This window comes from Giraffa tippelskirchi, chromosome 5 (genome assembly GCF_054371585.1).
Source record: "Giraffa tippelskirchi isolate mGirTip1 chromosome 5, T2T-mGirTip1v1.2.pri, whole genome shotgun sequence".
Lineage (NCBI taxonomy): Eukaryota > Metazoa > Chordata > Mammalia > Artiodactyla > Giraffidae > Giraffa > Giraffa tippelskirchi.
The window spans coordinates 1,293,924-1,312,124 of NC_137279.1; the positions used below are offsets into that span (position 1 = coordinate 1,293,924).

Here is an 18,201-nt window from a genome sequence, read left to right on the forward strand (position 1 = left end):
AAGAATACTAGAGTGGGTTGCCATTTCCTCCTCCAGGGGATCTTCCCGACCCAGGCTTCAAACCCGCGTCTCCCGCATTGCAGGCAGTTCTTTACCACTGAGCCACCTGGGAAGCCCTTGCTTTAATGGCAGTTAACCGATTAAGCATGTATTGACTTCGAATCTGCAGTTTGATCTCACGTTTTGGAGGCTCAAGACCCAGAGCATCAACAGTCTGGGCCGCAGAGAGGTGGTCTTCCTCCCCCAGAGCTGAGGCCCTGCCCTCCTCCCGGCCTTGCTGACTGTCCCCAACTGAGGGATGACCCAGGGCTCAAGGTCACAGGCGCTGAAAGGCTGGGAAGGGTCCTCTCTCCAGCCTGCCCTGAGCCTCCCCAGGGCCCTCCAGCCAGGGAGCCCACAGCCGTGTGTCCACCCCACCACCTGGGGCTTCCGCCCTGTGACTCAGGAAGTTCCCTGTGTCTGTCCTGTCCCTTATGAGCCTCTTGGCGCGGGGGCCCTCAGCCCGTCCTGCAGGACCCAGGAAAACCGGCCTTCAGAAAATGCGAGCTCCTCTTTCAGCCCTGAGTTCTGCTTCCCAGGGGCCTGCCTGGACGTGCTTCCCTGGACAACCTGTGTGATGTTGGGCACGTCTGTCCCCTCCCGAAGGGGACTTATCTGTAAGATAAGGCCAGCCACACCAGTCTGGGCTTCAGAGTCCTCGCCTGGCGCAGGGAGACGTGAACGGCCCCTGGGGCCTCAGAGGCTTCCCCAGTAATCCACTGCTCAACAACGTTCAAAGAAACGCCAGCAATTTATTGATTTCCTATATTTCCAAAAAAGCAAACACATAGTGTACCCCACAGGGAAACGGGCCTGGCCAGTGCCCGGTTCTTCCACAGACACAGAGCGGGGTGGGGGCAGGCTGCACAGGGACCCCCTTTCCCTCCCCCTGGCCGTGCAGTTCCCCGCTCCGCTCGGCCCCGGGCAGACAGGAGCAGCTCCACCTCGGGTCCAGGAGCAGCTGGTCTGCGCTGCTGGGCTGGGCCCACCGGGCGGGTCTGGTGGCCAGTGGCCCATCTGCCTTAAGCCCCGGGTCGGGGCTGCACAGGGAGAGCCCCATGGCCCGAGCCCTCCCCCACTGGACCCTGCGTTGGCGTGTCCTGTTTCGGGCGTCAAGCCTGGCAACGTGAGGCCAACACATCCTTCCAACCCAAGCTGGGCCCGCAGACCCCGAGCTCCTTCTGTACGAGCCTCATCCACAGCACCTCCCCCCAAAGCTCTGCCTCTTCCAGAGTGACAAGCCTGGCCAGCCGGCCGCAGAAGTCATGAGAGAGATGGTCAAACCAGGCCTGGCCTACCTGTCTACCTGGCCCCCTGAAAAGCTGCCCACCCCCTGGCAGAGGCGGGGACCCTCCCTGGCACTGCCACAGACTCGCTGGTCATCGGCTACTTCCCTCTAGCCCTGACTGGACTGGGTGGCCCTCTCACCCTGGGGACCCCTGAAGCCAGGGACCCCAGACCCCCTCTTTCCTCCAGGAGAATGTGGGTCACGTGGATGGAGTGTGGTCTCTCGTCACTAATGTATCCTAAGGGCTGGCAACACCGCCTGGCTCCTCACTGGTTTCTTGGAGAAACAAACCCCCCTGGGCCCTGGGAGTGGCAGAGGGGACGGTCTTCTGGGATCAGCTCCCCTTGGGCTTGAGAGGGAGGCGGGCCTGCATCACGGGGGACGGGGTGGACGTGGCACAGACCCCAGCAGCAGAGAACACATGGCTGTGTGGCTGGCCATCACGGGTCTGCGCCCAACCCGGCCTGACTAGCTGTGCTCTCTGGCAGGGGCTCCTCGGGGCCGGAGTCTGACTGCCGGGGTGAGCAGTGGGGCTGGACGGGGGGAGGCGGGGACACGCAGCAGGAGGGGGTGCGAGGCGGGCAGGACCAGGCGGCCAGTCCCCACTGATCGCCGCCGGCGCCGCTGGGCAGGAGGGCTGCGGCCAGGAGGCCTGGGGGCGCTGTGTCCTGCCCTGTCTCAGCCCACAGATGGGGGGGCTCTCCCTAAGCCCTCTCCAGGGCCTGCTCTATGCTCATATGGGTCTGGAGTGGCCAGCGCCGCTGGCGGGCTTCTCATTACCCTCTCTGCAGTTGTCACGGGCAGCTGGGCTTCAAGGAAGGCAGGGCGGCCTCTGGCTGATCGCTGACATGACGGCTCCCTTTCCTAGCCAAGTGCCTTCCTCCGAAACCCTGCCTCGCTGAGGTCTCGGCAGGTCTCAGGACCCGCGGGCCGACCCCCGCCCCTCCCCGGGCCAGCTCCTCTGATGGGCACACGAGGACGGAGCCGCCGTTTCTCCTACTGCTTTGACACCACTCTGCCTCCTTCCTCCTCAACAAGTGGATTACTCGCCCCTGTAGGCGAGGGCTCCCAGGTGAGCCTGCTCTGATGGGTACACGGCCCGCGAGAATGGTCGGCGCCCCACCCCCTGGCACCTACTCTCCGGACAGACTGCACACAGCAAAGCAAGCCTGCCTGTCCCGGCCCGTCCCCTCACCAGACCCCATGGCCTCCCAGCCCCGGCCCCAGGCCCCGCGGGGGCGCCGCACAGCCACGCCAGGTTTCCCAGGAGATACACTGAGCCCCGCCAACCTCCCTTCCTGCAAAGCAGCCTCTTGGGGTGGGGGTGGGGCATGAGCCCCAGCCCCAGTCACTCCCCCGCCCCGACCCTGCAAGACTCCCCGTGAGCCTGGTGCTGGTGAGGCCCCGGCACCCACACTTCGGGATGACGGGGAGCTAAACCCCAAGCACAGGTCACCCGCGTCTGTGAGCGTGAGACCTGCCACCACGGTAAGCTCAGCCTGCAGCTCACCCAGCCCGGCAGTTCCAGGACCTGCCTTCCGCACACACGCACGCACACACACACGCGCACGCACACACACACTATACATATGTATATATACCGTTTCTCAGCGAAAGAAGTATTAACATCAAGACATAAGCCCCCTTAACTCAAGAAAGCCCCCCGCTCCCCTCCCCCACCCCCACTGCCTGTCAGTTCCCCTAAGGAAAAGAAAGACTCTAAACATATTTTCATCCACCGCAGCATCCCGGTGTGCTCTCAGCTGGCTTTGAACATCTCCAAACACCGTGCGGGTGGACAGACACGCCTGCAGCAGGCCCGGGTCTGCTCAGCTGGCCGGATCGCATCTGGAAAAGGAGAAGGCCTCCAGTGAGCAGCCTGGGTCTCTCCAGCAGCCCCCTCCCCGCGTGTCCACACAGACGCGCCCGGGCCCAGGGTCAGGGCTGCCCTGAGGCAGTCACAGGCGGCTTGCATCGGGTCAGCGCCCCCCCACGCCCACGTGTCCACCCCGGCGGCCAGCGCGGCGCGGAGCACCTTGACTGCGTATGTCAGGCGCCTGCTGGCTGGCCTCGGCTCTCTGCCCATCCTCGAGCTGTTGGAACGCATTCGCCGGGACAGGGGATCTGAGGTCTGAGGGCACCTTCGTCTGGATTGCAGTTGCACCCCTGCCCCACCAGCACGGCCCAGCCGCTGGGGCGCCCAGAAGTCCCTTCAACTCAGAAGGCCCTGTGCTCATGCCTGGCTCTCTGCAGGTGCGGCCACCTATGCTGACCCTCCAGGGCTGACCAGGCCAGTCTGAGCATCGAAACGTGGCCCTAATCCCTTGGGAGGCTTGTTTAAAATGTATTTGCCTAGACCTCGCTCCGGAGCCACTGAGTCAGGACTGCCGGGCTTGGGACCAGGAGTGTGCGGTTGCCCAAGCAACCCAGGTGAGCTTGGGAAGGCTAAGGCTGAGGAGCCCTTGTCAGGGATGCTGGATCTGAGTTTTTGGTCCCTAGAATTGTCAGCTAGAAACAAGCTTGTCCACACTAGGCACGCTGCAGAAACTGGACAGTGGCCTGTAAGAAGAGGTGAGCTGCAGACGCCCAAACCCAGAGCCACATTTTGTGTCACTGCTGGGGTGCCACGCAGTCCACGTGAGTGGTACCACCTGGGTTGTGCAGTGAGCAATCTACACGACTGTGCCCAGCAGTTCTGCCCAGACCTCTGGCCTGTTGATACGACCAGTCCATCCTAAAGGAAATCCATCCTGAATATTTATTGGAATGACTGACGCTGAAGCTGAAGCTCCAATCCTTTGGCCACCTGATGCAAAGAACTGACTCATTTGAAAAGACCCTGATGCTGGGAAAGATTGAAGGCAGGAGGAGAAGGGGACGACAGAGGATGAGATGGTTGGATGGTATCACCGACTCAATCAAGATGAGTTTGAGTAAACTCTGGGAGTTGGCAATGGACAGGGAGGCCAGGTGTGCTGCAGTCCATGGGGCTGCAAACAGTCGGACACGATTGAGCGACTGAACTGAACTGAACTGAATGTCTTGTGGGACAGTCACTGGTCAGGCAGTCTACACGGCAGTCCTCACAGACCGTTTGTCAGCCAGACCAGAGCCTGGTTCTGCGTCCCTGGGGGGCAGGGCCGGGCCCCTCTCCCTGAGGCTGGCCGGGACCGTGGCAGGGGGTCTGGAAGTGCCCCTGGCCCAGAGGGGGCGATTCTCACCTGCAAGCTGAACGTGCACGGGCGGCCCCTCTCAGAATCGGGAGGTGAAGTTCCTGAGGCTGTTGGTCCCAGCTAAGGTCCCCAGCATGCTCCTATCGAAACCTTGCTGCGGGGGAGACAGCAGCGGCGTGAGACACGCAGGGGCAGGTGCCGCGGGCGTCCCCACGCTCAGATGCTGCCCCTCATGTGCTTCCTTGACAGCCCTGCCCGCCGCACGTCCTAGGCCTGGGGCAGAGGTCAGCACCTGGACTGCGTCACGAGGGGCTGGCCTCTCCCTCCCCAGGCAGAGCGGGGCAGCGCGGGTGAGGTCGCTGGCAGGGCCGGGCGGGGTGAGGCCTTACCTGCCGGAGGAGCCCCTGCAGCTCCCTGCTGGACCACATGTCGGACAGGAGGAGGCGGGCGGCCTCCGCAGCCTTGGGGGAGCTGCTGTGGGGTGGAAGTTCATTGGGGGTGAGACTGGCCACCTGAGGATGAGCCAACCCTCTGCCCTCCCACCCTCATTGCTGGGACAGCCCTGCTGGTGGTCACTCCTCACAGTGGGCACCACCCCGCGCCTCTGCCCACCCAGAGGGACCTGGGACTAACTCTGGGGCCCCCGTCCTGTCCCTTGGCCTTGTCCTGGGAGGACAGAGCTCTGTGGACCGGATAAGTCCTACACAGCTGGGGCTGCTGCTGCGTGCCTCCCGCTGGCCCACAGGACTCAATGTCCCTTGGTTCCCAACTGGGATGGGTGCTGTCCGGGGCCTGAGAGTTAGGCCTCAGCTTCTGGAACCTCCCTCCTTAGAGCCTCCCTGCCGACTCCCACTCTGCAGGGCCCCGCCACCCTCCACGCCGCCTGCTGGTGCTGCAGCCCTGCTGCCCTGCCCCCTCCACCCCCCACCCCCACCTGGAGTTCCCTCACCTATGGTTCCCCCACCTGGAGTTCACCCCACCTGTGGTCCCCACTGCCCACCTGCTGCGGCACAGGTTGATGACGTTGTTGACCATGCTGCTGGAGAAGTGCTGCTTGGCCATGCCTGGCAGGGAGGCCATCAGGTTCCTCACAGTGTAGCAGGCTGAGGCCAGGATGTCCTCCGAGTTGCTAGTGTTGCCGGTGTGACTGGTGAGGAGTCTGGTCACCTCTGGGAACACTTGGGTGCCTGGGAGAGAAAGGAGGGGCGGGCACGGGGTCGGTGGTGGAGGGGTCCCGTGGGGCCCAGTCCGAGGCTGCCCTCAGCCAGGCTCCCAGCCAGGTACCTCCCCCTCAAGGCTGGTGACCTGATGGAACCTACGCACCTGCTCCCCGCCCAGGTGACCTGCCCCTTCCTACGCCCAAGCCTCTCTTGGGCCGGCTTCCCCTTCCAGGATGCTCCCCCAGGGAGAGGTCAGAGGGGGACTTTCCAGCAGGCTCTGGAGAGCGGGGGTCCCTCCAGCAGGGGGTGGCCTGAGCCACGGGGGCGCTCACCCATCACTCTATGCAGTGCGGGGTGGCGGGACATGTTGCTCAGGAGGGATGCTCCGGACCGCACCACGTCCGAGTTGCCGGATTGCAGCAGGCGGGCAATGTGGGGCAGGCCCTTCTCCTTCAGCCCGATCAGCTGGCTCATGCCGCTGGACATCTGAGAAAGAGGACGAGTGAGGCCCTCCCCGGGCTTCCCCGGGCCCAAGGCAGGCAGGAGGGGGCCAGGAACCGCACGCTCAGGGACCCCAGAATTTCCTCTTCCATGTTGGAAGCACAGATAGACTCACATTTGCTCCCACCTGGGAGGCTGCAGAACAATCCCCCAGGCAAACGCGCCTGCGGCTCGCCAGGGGCAGCCTGAGCCCAGCGGGTCTGGCAAGGGACGTCCCTGCCCCTCATCTCCCGTGGGAGGGGCCCAGAATCAACTCCCAGGCTTGGCTGGTGCCCGTGGCCGCTGCCCGGCCTCCCTCCCGCTTCCCAGCACTATCTGGTCGAGTGAAGCCTGGAGACGAGAGTAGCTGCCACCTAAAGAAGGGCCGCCCGTCTCCTGCCAGCCTGCTGCCTCTGTGCTGACTGTATCAAGTCGAGGGTGGATGAATGGGCCTGTGCTGCATGGAGATGCAACCCGGGGTCCCCTAGGGGACGGGCAGCCCATTGGGCCACTGGCGGGAAAGCCGCGCGGGCCGTAACTTGGTCCAGGCCCATCCTCTAACAGTGGGGGGTCCCCCTTGACCCTGAGCTCACCCTCACCCCCTTCCGCCCGACTCCCTTCTATCCTGAGCAGAGAGGGTGGAAGGGCAGCTGCAGACCTGCCTCCTACCCTCCCCCATTCCATCATGTCCCCAAACTGTCTCTGGCCTCAACTCTCTCCCAATTCTGCCATGTTTTTCTCTGGACCTGCCCACACCCCAAACCCTCTATGTCCACCTCTGTCCGCTCAGCATGCAGGAGACCCTTCACGGCCTGAGCCCAGTCCGGGCCGGGAGCCAGGAGGCAGAGGGGACCCTGCAGCACAGACAGAATCCAGGCGGGCTGGGGGTTCTGGCCCCCTCAGTTGCCCCATGCCTGGCCCGGAGCCCAGCGCTACGTCCCTCCCTGACTCAGGCAGGCTGGTGGGAAGGGGCAGCTGGGCTCGGACCACAGGTGGAGAGACAAGTGGGGCGAGGCAGGGGGCGCTCACCAGCCCCTTGCTGGCAGTCAGGTTCTGCAGGGCACCCGCGCAGGCCTCCAGGGTGGCATCCTTCTTGCTCTTGCCCATGAGGTTCAGGTAGGTGCGGATGGCATCCGAGTGGTACAGCCAGCTGCTGCCCTTGGGGTTGGGCTCTTCCTCGGGAAGCGGGCAGTCATAGTTGTTGTTCTGGGCACAAGAGGAAGGTCGCGGGGCTGAACCCACACACCCTGCTCCTCCGGCCTCAGCATCGTGGTTCCCGGAGGAGTGTGTGCCTGCTGCCCCTCCCCCAGGTCCTCTGCCTTCTCGGCGGGCACAGAGCATCCTAAGTGCTCCCCTGGCCTCAGCATCATGGTTCCCAGAGGAGTGTGTGCCCGCTGTCCCTCCCCCAGGCCCTCTGCCCTCTCTGCGGGCACAGAGCATCCTAAATGCTCCCCTGGCCTCATCATCGTGGTTCCCGGAGAAGGGTGTGCTCGCTGCCCCTTCCCCAGGCCCTCCTCCCTCTCAGCGGGCACAGGGCCATCTCCACGCTCCCGGCCAGCTGGGCCCCCACCTCCCGCGGTGAGGCTGTGGCTGTCACTCTGGAATGCCTCCCTCACTCCCCGAGCCAGCAGGCAGCTCTGGCTCCTTTGGTCCGAGCACGCAGGGCCTGTGTTGTGGCTCAGATGAGGCCCTTCCAGCTCCTGGTGCAGCGGGGCCCCCCCTGGGGGCCGGTCTCGGGCTCCGCGGGGCAGAGCTGGGCAGACGTGGCGGTGGGATCGGGGGCCGCGGGGGCCACGGGCACTCACCGTCATGCGGTCGCTCTTGTTGCTAAAGCAGCCGGTGGAGGACTTGTCGGTGTAAGCATTGCGGGTGCTGTACTCCAGCTGGCGGTAGCGGGTGGGCACCTCGGCGTCCAGGCGGTAGGAGAGGTTGTGGAGGACGCACATGCAGTTCTCCACCGACTGGGGGCCGAGCAGAGACGGCCTGAGCCTCCACCTGCCCTCCAGTGCCTGGCGCAGCTGGGGAAGGCCCCCACCCGGCCGCCCGGGGCCTGGCTGAGCGTGCGGCCTTGCCCTTGCGGCTGTGTGAGGCCAGTGACCTGCCTGGCCTCTCTGGGCCGCAGTCTCCTCAGCTCTGAAACAGGACCAAAGTTGCCTGCTTCCCGGGGAGATGACCCACAGGAGGCAGCTATGGGAGGCCCGGTCGGCGGCAGGCACAGGCCGCGGCCACCGTTTCTGCTGCTCAGCCAACGTGCCCACAGCCAGCCTGGCTCTGGAGACTCACCCTGCGGGAGCAACCCTGAACTCCTCCGGTTCAAAGGCTTCGAGTCCCAGGACCTCCCCACCTGAAAGGTCTCTCTATCCTTCCTTGGTCCTCGCTTTTCTGCTTCTCTCTTCATTTCTGTTCTCCTCTCTCCTCTCCCTTCCTCTCCCACCACGGCCTCTACCCCCTCCCGGTGACCTCTGCCCCCCACCCCGTGACCTCCACACGGAGGCTGGTCCTTGGCCAGTCGGAATCAAGAGGTCAGCCCACGTGAGCAGGGGACTGGGACCCCAAGCTTCTCCGGCAAGGTAGCAGGCCTGCCCTCCTGGGCTCGCCCTGCTGGGGTTTGAGAGCCCCTGACACCAGGCCCTGGGGGTCAGCACACGGAGGGGCTCCGTGCAGAGGAGAGAGTCACCTGCGGGGCCAGCCTGCCAGCCCCGTGACCGGCTCTCTCCTGAGGCCTGTGGTCACGCTGATGGAGGAGCAGGAGAAAGAGTCCTCTGCAGGGAAAGCGCGTGCAGGACCCGGGGGTCGCGATGCCCAGCCAGCCCCTGGGGACGGCTCTCTCCTCCTGCCATGTGGATGGACTGCAGCCTCCAGCCCCCTTCCTGCCACCGTCTCCCCTCTCTGCCCGTCTGTGCAGGTGTGCGGAGTGTGGGAGCGTGGCTCTGCGGGGCCTTCTGGGGCAGCACTCACCTTGTCGTCACAGCGGTTGGCCGCCACGCAGTTCTGGACGTAGGCCATGAGCGAGTCAATGAGCCCCGTGTAGTTGCGCATGGTCTGGCGGCCCGCGTCTGCGGAGCTCAGGTTCCTAGCGGAGGACACGGGGAGGCAGTGGGGGTCACGGGGAGGGGGCGGAGGTCATACGAGGGGGTGGAGGACACAGGGAGGGGCGGAGGTCACGGGGAGGGGCGGAGGTCATAGGGAGGGGGTAAAGGTCACGGGGAGAGGGTGGAGGTCATGGGGAGGGGGTAGAGGTCACGGGGAGAGGGTGGAGGTCATGGGGAGGGGGTAGAGGTCACGGGGAGAGGGTGCAGGTCACGGGGAGGGGGTAGAGGTCATACGAGGGGGTGGAGGACACAGGGAGGGGCGGAGGTCACGGGGAGGGGCGGAGGTCATAGGGAGGGTGTAAAGGTCATGGAAAGGGGCAGAGGTCATGGGGAGGGGGTAGAGGTCACGGGGAGAGGGTGGAGGTCATGGGGAGGGGCAGAGGTCACGGGGAGAGGGTGCGGGTTGTGGTGGGAGAGGAAGGCGGGGAAAGAGGACAGAAATTGAGGGAAGCAGATGTGGACCGGGCTCTGCTCAGGCCTGGCTGAGGCTGGGACGGGGTCTCCCTGGAACTCGGCTCCTTCACCCTCCTCTGTGCCCACCCGGGCCCCAGGCCCGGAGCTTCTACATGTCCAGGGCTCTGATGCTGCTGGTGGCCTGGGCACACACTTGACCCTGGTGGCACGTTCTGGGCAGGGCCTAGGGCTCCACCCGCCTGGCCCGGCCTGGGGCTGCTGGACAGGAGACTGGAGTCTCCCTGGAGGCGGCGTCCTGCCCCAAGCAGTGGGGTCAGCCCCGGGCCGCCTGGGCGCCCCTGCCTGGTGCAGGTGGGGCGTGGCCACGGCCGCCCCATGAAGGCCTCCACTGCCCTGGCTCTGCACCTCCCCAGCCTCTCCTCTCCGCTCCTCGGAAGCTGCTGTTAGAGGGAGGTGTGACCCTAAGCGCGGTCTGCTCCTCATCCGTACCTGCCACCCCCACCTCCAGAGGAGAGTCCCTCCGCCGGCAGCCCCCAGGGCCTTTGCCACGGGCTGGGGCAGAACCCAGGAAGTTCTGGCCAAAGCAGTGTCCTCCTCACACCAGGGAACAGGGCAGACGCTGTTAGCGTCACAGCCAGGAGGTGACACGCTGGTGCGTCGGTACACTAGCATCTCAGAGAGGCTCCTCAGGAGCGCAAGAGCCAGGGCTGTGGGGTGCGGGAGGCGGAGGGCTGAGCCAGTTCAGACGTTCAGATCCACGCGTCTCCACTAAGACTCCTGGCTCAGGCCCCCTGAGTGCGGGTGGGGGTCCCGAGCCTCGTCCAGGCCCTTGCCCCGGCCCCTTTGAGCCTGGGCTCGGCCCGGCCGGACCCCCGCCCTCACCTCAGGCAGCCGGTGGCGTTGAAGAAGACCTCGGGGTCCACAGGCTCGCGGGGCAGGTTGCTGTTGCCGTCGCACCAGCCCGAGAAGGGGACGATGACGCGGTCAGCCAGCACGGGCAGCGCCTCGGCAATCAGCTCCTCCTTCAGCTCGTCGGTGGAGGACAGGTTCCAGAGCAGCCCTGGGGGACCGCGGGCTCAGCAGGGCCAAGCCCAGGGCCGCCCCCTGGACCCCGTCCCCCGCTGGACCCCGCCCCTGGGCCCGCCCCCTTGACTCCGCCCCTTGACTCCGCCCCCGATGGACCCCATCCCCCGGACGCCGACGGGCTCGCGAGCCCCCCGCCCACCCGTCCCAGCCAGACTGCAGGATTTCGAGGGCCAAGCGCTGGGGGTTCTCTGTGCGGGTCAACGTGACACGGTGGCTGAGCCAAAGCTCCGACCCCTCAGGGTCTTCTCACGGTCTCCGTCTCTCCGAACACAGATCCCGCCTGGACACACTGCCCTCTCTCCTCAGACACAGACCACACGGACGGTCGACGGCGGACAGAGGGACCCAGTACCCGAGTCACCAGCTGGGCACTACTAGCCTGGCCAGCACTGGTCTGTGGGCTCCAGGGGTGTCCGCCTGAGGCCGCCCCCCGCCCTCACCCCGTTCTGGCCCCCAGCTGCGCCCCACCCACCCCCCGCCCGCCCCCGGCTCCCGCGGCCGCGCCCCCACCGGTCAGCTGCTTCTGGATCTCGGTGCTCCCGGTCCTCCTCAGGAGGCTGACCGCCTCGCGGATGCCGTTCTGCCGCCGCGTCTCCAGCTTGTTGGCGGTGCTGCGGAACACCAGGTTGCGCAGGGCCCCGGCCGCGGCCTGCTGCACATTCTGGTTGGGGCTGCGGAGCAGGTCCACCAGCTTGCAGATGCCGCCCAGCTGGTACACCTGCGGGACAGTGCGCCGGGCGGGGCTCAGGCCGGGCTGGAGACCCGCCGCCCGGAGCCACGTCACTCTGAGCCAAATGCCCAGCACCACCCAGACGGGCAGCCTGTGGAGACGCGGGGGCCAAGGCAGGCACGGCAGGGCGCCCTGCTGCCTCGCCGGGAGCCCTCAGCCCCCTCCCGAGCCCCGTGTCCGTCCCGGGGCCCTGGGGTGAGGACCGCATGGGGCACACTTCAGAGTCCTGATGCGGGGGCACCCCCGTGGAGACGCCTCCCGCTGTGGCAGGGGCTGCGCACACCAACCCCCCCCACCCCGCACTAGGTGCCTGCCCGCTTCACCGGCCTCGGGGAGGCCTCCCTGCCAGGCACGCTTGGGAGGCACAGACAGCCCTGCCCTCAACCACGGGTGCTGGTGAGAGAGGATGGTACCAGGGAGAGACAGAGAGAGAGAGAGAAACAGAGAGAGACAGAGAGACAGAGACAGACAGAGACAGAGACAGACAGAGAGAGAGACAGACAGAGACAGACAGAGACAGAGGGAAACAGACAGAGAGACGGAGAGACAGAGACAGACAGAGAGACAGAGACAGACAGAGAGAGACAGAGACAGACAGAGACAGAGACAGACAGAGAGAGAGACAGAGACAGAGACAGAGAGAGACAGAGAGGCAGAGACAGAGAGAGACAGAGATAGAGACAGACAGAGACAGAGGGAGACAGAGAGAGAGACGGAGAGACAGAGACAGACAGAGAGACAGAGACAGACAGAGAGAGAGACGGAGAGATAGAGTCAGAGGGTGGGCAGGAAGCTGAGGGAGGAAGCCGTCCTTTCCCTGGGAATTTGAGGAGGGGTTTCCTTTGAGCCCGTGGCTGTCACTCCAGGGTCTCTTCTATGACCAACGGCTGTGTGGCGTCCCCTCCACAGAAGCCCCCCTGACCTCAGGCTTGCCGGGCAGGGGGACGAGGAGCCAACAGCAAATGCACCCCCCAGCTCTGGGCAGGCTCAGGCTGCCCCCCAACCCCCCAGCCCCTGACCTGCTGCTTGGCAGACTCGTCCTGGAAGCAGGTGTGCTGGATGTAGTAGGCCCCGATGGCCTGGCACTTCTCATCCTGGGAGCTCAGGTACTGCACGGCCTTGGGGATGGTCAGCCCGCTGCACTCGATGTCCTCACTGCAGATCCTGTGGGCGCAGGCGTGCCGGAGGGTTGCAGGGGCTCAGGGTCCCCATGACCGCCCCAGAGCCGGAAGGGACCGGCCCCGCTCCCACAATGGACAGCTCCCCCAGAGCAGCAGATGGCTCACCCCACGGTGAGCGCTTGCAGGGATCAGGCCCTGGTCACCGGTCATGTCCAAGTGGGCAAGTCACCTCTGTGCTGAGAAGCTCTGCCCTATTCCTGAGGGGTAGCACCTACCCACCCTGCCATCTCTCATGTCTGTGCCTGGTGCTGAGAGCCTGTGCGTCTGTCCACACCCGTCCATCACCCTCCTCCCGCCCTCCCTCCACCCATCCATCCCCCATTGTCCTCTCCTGCATCCCTCCATCATCCATCATCCATCTTCCCTCCCTCCATCACCCATCATGCATCCATCCACCGTCCATCTTCCCTCAGTCTGTTGTACATCTTCCATCCATCCCTCCATCCACCCATCCATCCATCCCTCCATCCACCATCCATCCATCCATTGTCATTTTCCTTCTATCCCTTCATCCATCCATCTAGCCATCCACCCACGTGTCCCTCTCTTCCTCCTCCCTCCATTTCCAAGTCTAGCTGACTTTTCTAACCCAAACATTCTCACACCTACTCCTCCTCCCATCCTCATGGCCACCGCCTTCCTTCTGACCACAGTCACTCTCACTGGGACGACAGCAAGACCCCCACCACTGGCTGTCTTCTCCCAGCACCCACTCCCACCCAAAGTGTAACACCCGTTCCCAGACGAGCAGTTCTAACACTCTGTCTGCTATGTTGTCCCCATCAGCAGCTTCTCTATACTGCAAGTTCAAGTTCAGACTCAAACTGAGACTGATATCCAAGGGCATGTGTTAGGTCAAACCATACAAAATGGCCAATTATCCACATTTTTGGAGCCACAAAACTAGAACCATCCTGTTCTAACCCAACAGTCTGGTTCTGCCACGACTCACACTCCCAGCCTGAACTCGCGTCTGCTCCAGCAAGACCACGCTCCACACTGTGCCCTGATTGGGGCCCGGGCGCCTCTGTCCCTTCCCCTCACTGCAGACCCCCGGCTGGGAGCCCCCCTGGGGAAAGGAGGCCTCCTTCTAGGACCTGCTCCAGCTCCCACGGTGCTGATGGCAGGCCGCCTCCCCAGCATCTGGTTCCCACAGACAACAGGGCAGCCTCTTCCTGGGGCCCAGACCCTGCCCCTAGAAATCCTCCCAGCATTTCTAGAGCAGCCCGCGCCTCGTGAGTCCCAGCCTCACGCCTCTCCACTGCAGGCGCCCGACTTCGTTTCTGGAAAGACCGCCTCTGGAGAGGAGCTCTCAAACCTCCATCAGCGGTACCCGCCGCATCGGGAGAACACCGCCCAGCATCTGCAGGGCAGACCTCACCTCCACACGGCCTGCCACTTAGGCCCTGCATGGCTCACCTGATCCTGTCCTCTCGGGGCCTCTGGTTCGGGGAAATGAGGTGGGGCCAGACGTGGCCCTGGTCCATCTCCAAGGGAGACAGCCTCTCAGTCCTTCTCCAAAGAATCCTAAGTACCCCGTGTGGCCTTTGGGCAGCCAGGAGAGGGCCAGCTCTATAACGGCCAGGACAGCGTGGCGAGCAGCAGAGGGCACAGGGCGTGGTGGCAGCAGTGTGGCCTTGGGCGAGCTACCTGGCACCTCTGAGCCCATCTCTCCCCAGGTTCTAGCCTGGAAGGGCTCTAGGGGTCAGACACAAAGAGTGCAGTGCCCCCAGACCCCGCGGAAGGCAGTTAACCCCGCAGCTGCAGGAGGCCCAGGCTGTTCAGTCCATGCCGTCTCCCTGCTCTGCCCACAGACCATCCACGCTCAGCAAACGCCAAGGAAACGAGTACAGGACCCTGGTGGGGACCGAGGGCAGCTCCGAGGTTCATGGGGCCCAAGAGCAACCCTCGAGACACGGCGGCCGCTCCCAAGGCTCTCTGAGGGCCACCACCCCCAGCGCTGGGTCCCGCCGGCCCTGTAAGATGGACCCCACCCCTTTCTCATCGTCGACCCCGGGGCACACTCCTTTGCTCTTTCAGAAGGTGGGGAGAGCATTACCCCCCCAAGCCCAGGGAGTCTCAAGCCCTGACAGAATCTGCATCACCTGCCGGCTGGTAACACACGCTACAGCCTCTCCCAGGGTCTCTAAGTCGGAGGTCTGGGTGGCCTGCCAAGGAGCTTTCCTCAAAAGCTCCCTGGTGACGCCAGGGCTGCTGGTCAGAGGCACACACTTTGAGAATCACTGGCCCAGCCAGCCCCTCACTTCCGTCCTCTCCCATTCATCACTGGAGGCCCCTTAAAATCCACATGCTTGATGCCTCTGCTCGCTGTCCAGGTTCTGCCTCCCCCTGCGGGCTGAGACCCTGGGGCCCGCAGTCGGTCCCCCGCGGCCCCGCCCGCCCCTCGCCATGGGTACTCACTTGGAGCTGGCCCTGGAGTGGCTGAAGGACAGGTCCTTGGTGCAGGAGGTGGACGGGACGTACATGGGGTCCTGCTTGGAGGTGCAGGAGGGTGGGCGCCCCGGGTACTTCTTGACCGTCTTCTGGCCGCTGCACGTGCTGTAGAAGCTGTAGCGGTTCTGGGTGGTCTTGTGGCCCTTGCTGCCCAGCGTGCCCTTGCGCAGTGTGCCCCGGGGGTCGCAGTAGAGGTCTGGCTCACTGCGGCTAGCCTTGATCTTCTGCATGAAGCAGATGTCGCTGCCGGCGCCCGGTGCGGTGCAGCTGCCCCGCGGGTACTGCCGGCCCCAGGTCTCCATCTGGCTGTAGGAGCTGAAGCGCCTGTTGTCAGCCTCCCGCTTGAGGGTCCCATTGTAGATCTGGGGGAGAAGGGAAGGAGGCTCAGCCGGGGTCCCCGCCTGGGATCCAGCCCCCCACCCGCCGCCCCTGGACTCAGAGGGTCCTGGGAGGTCTGGTGTGGGGGGAACCTTGACCAGCCTCTCATAGACGACTTCTCAGACTGCAGGTTGTGATGCCTTATGGATTAGGAAATCAATTTAGCAGACTGTGACCATCATTTTTTTTTTAATGGGATCAAATAATATATATTGGAATTAGAAAATATGAGTGCGGGACATGTAGAAAGGGCTGGGCTCTGATGTAAAGTGTACTTCTTACTGTGGCTTCTAGCCAGAATAGGTTAGGCAGCCGCTGATCCATTCCCAGAAGGCCTGGTCCAGAGGGGAGTTGGTTGCTCACGGAGGAGAGGGGCTTTCCCATGGAGGGAAGTGCAACCATGGGGCTTGAACCCGTGTCCCAGGCCGCGGTCCCCTGTGCAGACACCCGAAGCTCCGATCGCCAAGGCTGCCTGTGCTCCGCGGGGGACCACTCCCACCCTGAAAGGATTCTCCCATTGTCATTTCTCTGCTAAACGCCTCACCTTGCTTCCCGCCAGCCAGGGCAGGAAGGCATTCTGGGGGACCCCTCGAAGGCCAAGGGGGATTATCCTGCTCCTGAGCCGCCGGTGCCCACGAGGCAGGCCCAGGGCTGCAGCGGGCACAGGGTGGCCAGGGCTGTGCCGCCAGATGGGCATCAGGGGAGCGGCAGGCAAGGCTCAATCGAACGGAAAACTTAGAGGACAGTGAGGTGCCCCAGGGCTCCGTGTGAGCCCAGCAGGGAGTCGGGTGCCCTGGGAGGAGCATGCAGAGCCGGGGGCTCGAAGAGCAAGGCCCTCACAGAGCAGAGCAGCCAACGGTGCCGGCCTGCCGGCTCTGACTCGCCGGGAGACGGGAGGACCCACCGCACCGGAGAAAACGTGTCCACCAGGGGCCAGCTTGGACTCAGCTTTGCCAGGGTGAGCTGGGGCCCAGAGCCTGCCTGCCCACCCTGTGAGTATGAGTGTGTGTGTGCGCGTGTACGCGTGCACACACACGCCCACGCAGAGGGGTGTGGTCGCGCAGCCAGGTGAGTCCCCTCCAACCCAGGTCTAGCCACTGGCCTTCAGCCAGGTCCCCCTCGCCCTGCACGGAGAGCCTTTGGAGCAGGAAGCCACCGTGGTCACGCTCAGGTCAGCAGTGACAGCAGCTCGGAAGCCACCCGGTTACCCTGGCAACGGTGCTCCAGTGCGCTCTGCTCACAGGGGCAGGTGTGCACCCAGACAGGCGCGGTGCTCGCCCCAAACTGGATCACACCAGCCAAGCCCGAAGGCGTGTGGGGCGGGGGAGGCGCAAAGGGACCAGAAGGGATAGAGGTCAGCGGAGCGGGCTGGTCTGAGCGTCTGCAGCTGGCACGCCGCGCGGCACACGGGAGACGCACGAAGGTGAGAAGCAGGAAGCCGGCCCCCAGGCTGCGGGCCGGAGGCCACGCCCCCCAGGGGAGGAAGCGGAGGGCGGCACCTTGGAGCGAAGGCTGAGCCTTAAATGGAAATGCAGCCCCGAGCTGCCGGTCCTCGGAGACGACACTCCCGGTCCTTGCTCCGGACGGTCCCCGGGTCCAAGCCCAGCACACGCAGATGCCGGCATCCTAGCTGGAGCCTGTGCCCCTCGCCCCGCTCTTCTACCTGCCCCAAAGGACGGGGGGCCGCGCGCTTAGTGTGCGGGGCGGCAGGGAGAGCTCAGCGCGAGAGGGTTTGGGAGGCGAGGCACAGGGCGGGGCTCACGGTAGGGCAGCGGCTGCGGGGTGCCCAGGCGCTCAGACCGGGACCGCGGGCTGCCCTGGGCTTGCCACAGGAGGGGCCCCGAGCCCTCACCCAAGGCGGCCCAGGAGAGGGTGGGGCTGCTCTCACGCCACGGCCTCAGAGCACGGGCTCCAGGAAGACAGAGGCGTCTGGTTCGCCCAGACGGGCAGCTTTCTGATGGAACGGCACCGTGTTTGTTCAAGTGGGCAGGACAGTCTTTCATTGTCCAGGATGCCCCGAGCACTGCGGGATAAGTGCTGTGCCGGTCCCCAGGCCCTAATCGCCAGGGCACCTCACAGCCGCTGTGGCCAGGGAGAACGCCCGTGCTTCCCATCGCGGCCTCGCGGGTCCCGAGCAGGCGTCCGCCAGACCGCAGAGAGGGCAGCTCAGCGCTGGCCAGGCTGGGGCGCCCGGCTCACCCCACACACAGAGAGCAATCTGCTGGCAGTGCCCTTGGCTTTGGCTACAAAGGACAGTGAGACACACACACGCACACACATGCTCACACACACTCATATGCACACACAAGCTCACACATTCGCACACGCACACATGCTCACGCACATGCTCACACGCGCACACACATGCTCACGTACACACATGCGCACACATGCACACACACATGCTCACGTACACACATGCGCACACACATGCACACACGCTCACATATGCACACACGCATACACACACACACACATGCACACATACGCACTCGCCCTGTGGTCTGGTTAGCTCCTGCTTCCTTGGGAAAGCCCAGCCTCAGGTGTATCAGAACACGCCAAAGGCCAGGACGCTGGGAGAGCCTGGGCGCAGAGCTGAGCAGAGAGCAGCCTGCGGACACCGGGGGCTCCGGGCAGACACGTTTCTGTGCCCGGAACCACAGCCAGCCTCGCCGGGCCAGGCCCGCCCTGCCCCCACTTCAGCTAATGGCTGAGGTCTCGTAACC

General features: G+C 64.6%; 1 protein-coding gene across 2 annotated transcripts in view; it reads right to left on the minus strand.

The window, feature by feature from the left end:
- Positions 1-771: 771 nt before the first annotated feature.
- Positions 772-18,201, minus strand: part of PKP1 (plakophilin 1) — a 38,521-nt gene continuing 21,091 nt past the window's right edge. The window contains exons 3-14 of one of the 2 annotated variants that reach the window (XM_081487424.1): positions 15,065-15,459; positions 12,482-12,626; positions 11,243-11,450; positions 10,529-10,706; positions 9,099-9,213; positions 7,946-8,101; positions 7,170-7,346; positions 5,993-6,146; positions 5,501-5,687; positions 4,890-4,971; positions 4,549-4,654; positions 772-3,175 (exon numbers count right to left, since the gene is read on the minus strand). In XM_081487424.1, the coding sequence (XP_081343550.1) occupies positions 4,580-4,654; positions 4,890-4,971; positions 5,501-5,687; positions 5,993-6,146; positions 7,170-7,346; positions 7,946-8,101; positions 9,099-9,213; positions 10,529-10,706; positions 11,243-11,450; positions 12,482-12,626; positions 15,065-15,459 (1,872 nt within the window). In that variant the 3' untranslated portion in view covers positions 772-3,175; positions 4,549-4,579. Of the gene's footprint in view, positions 3,176-4,548; positions 4,655-4,889; positions 4,975-5,500; positions 5,688-5,992; positions 6,147-7,169; positions 7,347-7,945; positions 8,102-9,098; positions 9,214-10,528; positions 10,707-11,242; positions 11,451-12,481; positions 12,627-15,064; positions 15,460-18,201 lie in introns of both variants that reach the window. The other variant, XM_081487423.1, reaches the window with a different exon arrangement.